We start from the raw sequence: 2,796 nt of genomic DNA, 5'->3' as shown, positions 1-2,796 counted from the left end.
ATAAAATGGGGTTAAACCTCTACGGCCCTGTTATTACGATCGAATTGCAAATTAATAAATTACATTTATCTAAGCTCGTGAAAATAACTAGTAATTTTTAATTAAAATAAAATTAAATTAAAATTAAAATTAAATTAAAATTAAATTTAAAAAAAAATAACAAAAAAAGTAACAATATATGGGACATGTCACGCCAAATTTCCCAGGGCGGTACGCGAGCCTCAAATCACGTTACTTCTAACTCGTGTCTGGGCCATTTATAAGAAAGAAACAAAGAACGTAATAATGATGTATGTTTCCCTCAGCTTCCCAATGTTGTAGATAGTTTTCCCGAAATTTTTCATTTTCATCGTGGGACGCGAAATGCTCCATATGTTATTCCGATCTGAAAATACAAAGCGACTTGCGGTGAATAAGTAAAGTCAGATGTAATGGTAGGAGTCAATAGTCGCAAGCCCTTATAAATGCCTGGCGGTGACTAAAAAAGCTGTAGTGTTTACGCGGTGTTCCGGGGCGCTCCAGTTGTCTTTTGCCGTAATAAATACGTATTACGTGTTATATGCTTGCAGTTGTCGACTTTCTATCATCGCATATTTAATTCTCATAGTATAAACTTAATTTGTATTTGGTATAACGCTGAAAAAAATTTTTTTTATCTCAGTCAGTTACTAATTACAAAAATGTCGCGAAGGTCTTGCGTTAATAGTCCTGACAAATTTTGTTATATTTGTGGTCAATATACATGTGAGAAACAACGTCTGAATATAAATGATTTTGTTACAACAGCGTATTTTAACTACTTTGGACGAAAAATAGAAAATCAAGACAAAAATTGGGTACCTCATAAAGTTTGTCAATCTTGTGCTCAATTTTTAAGATTATGGGACACAGGAAAAATAAAAAATTTGCCGTTTAGTGTGCCCATGATTTGGCGTGAACCTTCTAGTCATGATGTATGCTATTTTTGTTCCTGCAATGTATTCGGTTTTAACTCTAAAAATAAGAAAGCAATTGTTTATCCAGATGTTTCGTCTGCAAGTAAACCAGTTCCTGTATCACTTACAGATATTCTTCCAGTTCCACCGAGGTGGAATTTGATAATGAAAATTCTCGTGAAGAGGAATTACACGATAATGACAACAATGAAGTTGATAATTTTGAAGATGATGATGGCAGCCCTAAATTGCTCAGTCAATCTTCATTGAATGATCTTGTACGAGAATTAGATTTACCAAAGGATAAGGCAGAATTATTGGGCTCTAGATTAAAAGAGCGTAATTTGCTTCAACCTGATGTAACGTTTTGCTGGTACAGAAATCGAGAGGAAAAATTTATTGAATTCTTTACTGATAAAGATTCTATGTCCTACTGTAATAATGTACAGGGATTAATAGAGCAGTTCGGAATTAAGTACGATCCCAAACAGTGGCGCTTCTTTATTGATTCCTCGCAAAAAAGCTTAAAAGGTGTACTGTTAAACAACGGCAACAAATATGCATCAATTCCAATATTTCACTCAGTACATCTAAAAGAAAACTATACAAATATGAAAACAGTATTTGAATGTGTGCAGTATAAGAAGCATCAATGGAAACTTTGTGGAGACTTAAAAGTAATTTGTATGGTATTAGGGCAACAGGCCGGGTACACTAAGTTTCCTTGCTTTATTTGCCATTGAGATAGTAGAGCAAGAGATCAACATTGGATTGAGAAAGATTGGCCGATTCGAGAATCATTAAAACCAGGTACAAAAAATGTTGTACATGAGTCTTTAATTGATCCAAACGACGTTCTGTTACCATCCCTTCATCTAAAACTTGGGTTCATGAAGCAGTACGTTAAAGCACTTGACAAGGAAGGCGAATGTTTCCTTTATCTTAAAAAAAAGTTTCCATCTTTGAGTGAAGCGAAGATTAAAGAAGGTGTTTTTATTGGTCCTCAAATCGGAACTTTAATGAAAGACGATAATTTTGAAAAAACACTGAATGTAAAAGAAAAAAATGGATGGCAAAGTTTTAAAAAAGTTGTTAAAGGGTTCTTGGGCAATAACAAGGAAGAAAACTATGAAAACCTTATTCGCATCATGTTACAAGACTTCAAGGAACTGGGATGTAATATGAGCTTAAAGCTTCATTTTTTGAATTCTCATTTAAGCTTCTTTCCACAAAATTTGGGTGATGTAAACGAAGAGCAAGGCGAACGCTTCCATCAAGACATAAAAAATATGGAACGCAGGTATTAAGGGAGATGGAACTCACACATGCTCGCTGATTACTGCTGGAACCTCGAAAGGGAAGACACCGACAATTCCTATAAAAGAAAATCAAAATCTCGTAGTTTTGACCAAAAACGGACACGATATCACACACGAACTTAATACCACTTTGTAAGTTTTTTCGTCTTCACCTGTCTTACATTAGAATGTTGGATAAATTGCTTGTATCGCCTTCACTACTTGGATATAAATCTACTCTTACCTTCACCAACGAGTGATTCTTTTTATGACCTTACCTCAACTTTTGCCCGCCATATTTTTGTTTAAATTAACGCCATATTATATTTAATATTCGTAATCAACGACCTCAAAAACACACGAATGCTCAATTTGATGCCCTTTGCTCAATTTTCCGATTTTCGCATCTGCCATCTTGGATCCGCCATTTTAAATTTCATAAGACTGACATCGAATTTGTAATCAGCGATCCCGAAAACCTTCGAGTAGTCACTTTCATGAGCTTAGATAAATATAATTTATTAATTTGCAATTCGATCATAAAAACTGGGCCGTAGAGGTTT

The 2,796-nt window shown here is 34.5% G+C and overlaps 1 protein-coding gene across 1 annotated transcript in view; it reads left to right on the top strand.

Annotated features, from left to right (window-relative positions):
- LOC108764129 (uncharacterized) overlaps positions 1-2,235 on the top strand; it is a gene marked incomplete at its 3' end in the record, with an annotated part of 14,909 nt that extends 12,674 nt beyond the window's left edge. Inside the window, exons 4-5 of the mRNA XM_018512196.1 lie at positions 1,066-1,308; positions 2,155-2,235. Of these exons, the coding sequence (XP_018367698.1) occupies positions 1,066-1,308; positions 2,155-2,235 (324 nt within the window). The remainder of the gene's footprint in view (positions 1-1,065; positions 1,309-2,154) is intronic.
- Positions 2,236-2,796: the final 561 nt, after the last annotated feature.

This window comes from Trachymyrmex cornetzi, unplaced genomic scaffold (genome assembly GCF_001594075.2).
Source record: "Trachymyrmex cornetzi isolate Tcor2-1 unplaced genomic scaffold, Tcor1.1 scaffold394, whole genome shotgun sequence".
In the NCBI taxonomy this organism is placed as follows: Eukaryota; Metazoa; Arthropoda; class Insecta; order Hymenoptera; family Formicidae; genus Trachymyrmex; species Trachymyrmex cornetzi.
The sequence above is the reverse complement of the archived record's forward strand: the minus strand, read 5'-3'. Positions and strand labels throughout refer to the sequence as shown.